This window comes from Condylura cristata, unplaced genomic scaffold (assembly GCF_000260355.1).
Source record: "Condylura cristata isolate star-nosed mole 26May11 unplaced genomic scaffold, ConCri1.0 scaffold00003, whole genome shotgun sequence".
Classification (NCBI taxonomy): domain Eukaryota; kingdom Metazoa; phylum Chordata; class Mammalia; order Eulipotyphla; family Talpidae; genus Condylura; species Condylura cristata.
This window is the reverse complement of record NW_004567104.1, coordinates 42,732,005-42,734,942: the sequence shown is the minus strand read 5'-3', so window position 1 is coordinate 42,734,942 and position 2,938 is coordinate 42,732,005. Positions and strand designations below refer to the sequence as shown.

At 31.7% G+C, this 2,938-nt stretch overlaps 1 protein-coding gene across 1 annotated transcript in view; it reads right to left on the bottom strand.

The window, feature by feature from the left end:
• Positions 1–288: 288 nt before the first annotated feature.
• The window catches only part of IFT57 (intraflagellar transport 57), a 56,269-nt gene continuing 53,619 nt past the window's right edge, over positions 289–2,938 (bottom strand). Inside the window, exons 10-11 of the mRNA XM_004675231.2 lie at positions 2,118–2,184; positions 289–679 (exon numbers count right to left, since the gene is read on the bottom strand). Of these exons, the coding sequence (XP_004675288.1) occupies positions 501–679; positions 2,118–2,184 (246 nt within the window). The 3' untranslated portion in view covers positions 289–500. The remainder of the gene's footprint in view (positions 680–2,117; positions 2,185–2,938) is intronic.

Sequence of the window (2,938 nt, the reverse complement as noted above, 5' to 3'; positions counted from 1 at the left end):
TTATCACTCTGGGAGCAGAGTCAAACATGACTATTTATTTATTTATTAAGTGGCCTGAGGTCAGAAGAGGTGTATACCCTATAAAATCATTTTAGTCATGAAATACTCATGACAAATAGATGTCTAGTGTTAATTAGGACACATAAGTTTTTTCTTAATTTTTTTCAAAAATGCAATTTTAGGCAACCACAAAGCTATGGAAAGCATGGCTTACAAACACTGGCTTACACAAGAAAAATGAACTGCTAGGTAAGAGTTTTAACATATAATGATGAGTAGAAGCTTTTATGAAAGTGAGAATTTTGAATTACTTTATTAAACATCTTCAATTTAAAAGCTTTAATGATCAATAATCACCATTATACAATATGTGGCTGTATATATGTAAAAAATAACCATTGCGCATAACTTTGTGAGGCATAGTAGTGTTTCAATAGTTTAAATGAAATATAATTTGATATAAAAACACAAATAATCATAAGCATGAAAAACAGCATGTTTTAATAAGAGCCTATTGAAGATTCTGGAATAATTGTTGCATGCATGTCCCTAGTCATGTTGGACTTCTCTTTCAGCTTTGATTGTAGTAATGTATGTTCCACAACACCGATTCTAATGTCCATCTGAACAGTTTCTTGCTTCAGTTTTGTTAAACTCTGTTTAATCTTTACTAAAGGAGCTGTAGGATGAAAATAGTATGGAATAAAAATGTTCATTTGGAGTATCAATGTATTATAGAATTGTATGACATTTCCCTCACTTTGTCTTAAGCCAAAAAATAGGGTTAAAAACACAGCCAACAACTTACTGACATTCACACAGTTTTGCTGTGGCATTTTAAACACCTGAGAATTTTAAGATGGAAAAGATTCAGCATTTGATCTACTAAGGCTGAATGTCCTTTCTTTTCTAGGGAAAAGTTGCTAAAGGGATGTTTAGGGATGTCTTCAATATGATTTTTATAGGCTGGTATATTGGCCTGTGGAAAATGTCGATACAATGGATGAAAAGGCAGGTAAGAATACCTTTGAGGTACAGATAATGGGCTGATTCAAACATATTGCAAAATTCCTATATGTTCCATTTTGAAAGATCTCTCAGTATACACTACTATTTAGAACTCTAGAAAATCTTTCTAGGGCATAGGAAAGCCTGAGGCAGTCATGTCAAAGTAACTAGCCCTCGATGGAGAGTGATTACTGAAGGATTATTATATCTCTATTTGACCCCCCACCCAGTCAAGTCTCCTGGGAAGATAAAAAAACACAAAGGTCATCACATCACTGTTTTTTTGCCATTTGGGAGCACTTAGTGCTCTCTGGTACACAAAATGGAAAAATGAAGCTCATTTTATAAAAATAGAACACACTGTCATGTTTTTTAAATTGGTATAAGAAGTATATTTAAATATTTCTCATTCTATCTCTGAATTAATGCCACTTGAATTAAATAAAAAACACTAAGTGACAGTAAATTATTATAATTCTTCTCAGCTGACAGGGAAAACAGCAGATTGATTTTTACACAATGTACTTCCCCTCAAACAAGCTTATTTTAAAACAGAAAAATGTCTACTTATTTTTACTATTTTGCTAGGTAGATTTGTTGAGAAGATATTTTAGTTCACTTTGTTCTTAAAATAAGATGTGGTATATACACACAATGGAATATTACTCAGCAATCAAAAAAGATAAACTCATGCCATTTGCAGCAACCTAGATGGAACTGGAAAAGATCATGCTCAGTGAAATAAACCAGAAAGAAAAATAAAATATCAGATAGTTTCACTCATAGCAGGAGTGTAAGGGATCAGAACATATATATATATACACACACACACACACACACACACACACACACATATACATTTAGTAATTGCAATAAAGTAAAAAGGAACATCATCTAATAACTATGAGCCAGAGACACTATGGGGGACAAGAGGGGAACAAGATCAAAACAGGGTGGGAAGAGCACACGGGACTATAGTGATGGCACATGGGTGAAGTAGTGGTGGGAAATCCACAGGGATTACAACTGAAATGAAAGAATGTACAAAATGAAGAATAATGTGAAAAATATATTTATAAAATAAAAAAAATAAATAAGTGAGTACTTACCACCATCGGTCATACTACTGCCTTTTTCTTCCATTTCTTGTTTTACCTTTTCTAATTCTTCTGTAACCTTTCATGGAAAAACAAAAGGCTTTCATGAGCACTGAAGCTGAATAAACATTAAAAAATACTGGAATGATGTATTAAGAATAATTGAGTTAGATATAATATATATATAGGGACACAGAAATGTGAGTATTCTGGACATGTCTTGAATAATAATTATAAGATACAAAGCTTTTTATCTCCTGAGAATGTTCCTAATGCTAAACTTTACCAAATTACTTCCTCATTAACTTTCTCAGGTGGTAAAATGAGAGAACAAAAACTACTTTGTTTTAGGCACTATGCACTCAAAGCTTGCAGAATTCTCATAGCAGATATCTATCATGTCAGTCTCTGATAATCAGCTATTCGTTGAAATAGTATAAACACCGTAAAAGATATTGGGTATATAAGGGTTTACTAGGTAACTTTCTTTAATATTGTAGTTTTATAAGAGAATGAGTCACTTATTTCTTTATAGGACACTAAAAACAATGTTTATGTCTTATGACTATATATAAAAACAGTCTAAGTGTTCTATCTAAACCATGAACTGATATCAAGAGGCACCCTGTATGGCCAGATGGGCCCTCTGTACTCAACATCAGAGACAAATTATATGGCTACAGTCTCTATTATTAGCAAGACTTTAAGTAACATTAATGCAAGTAGAAAATAACATTTTATAAAAATTTGAATTTTTGAGGTGATCTAGAACAAAGTTTCATTATAATTTATGAAATTTTATTTATTTATTTATTTATTTTTAATTTATTTTA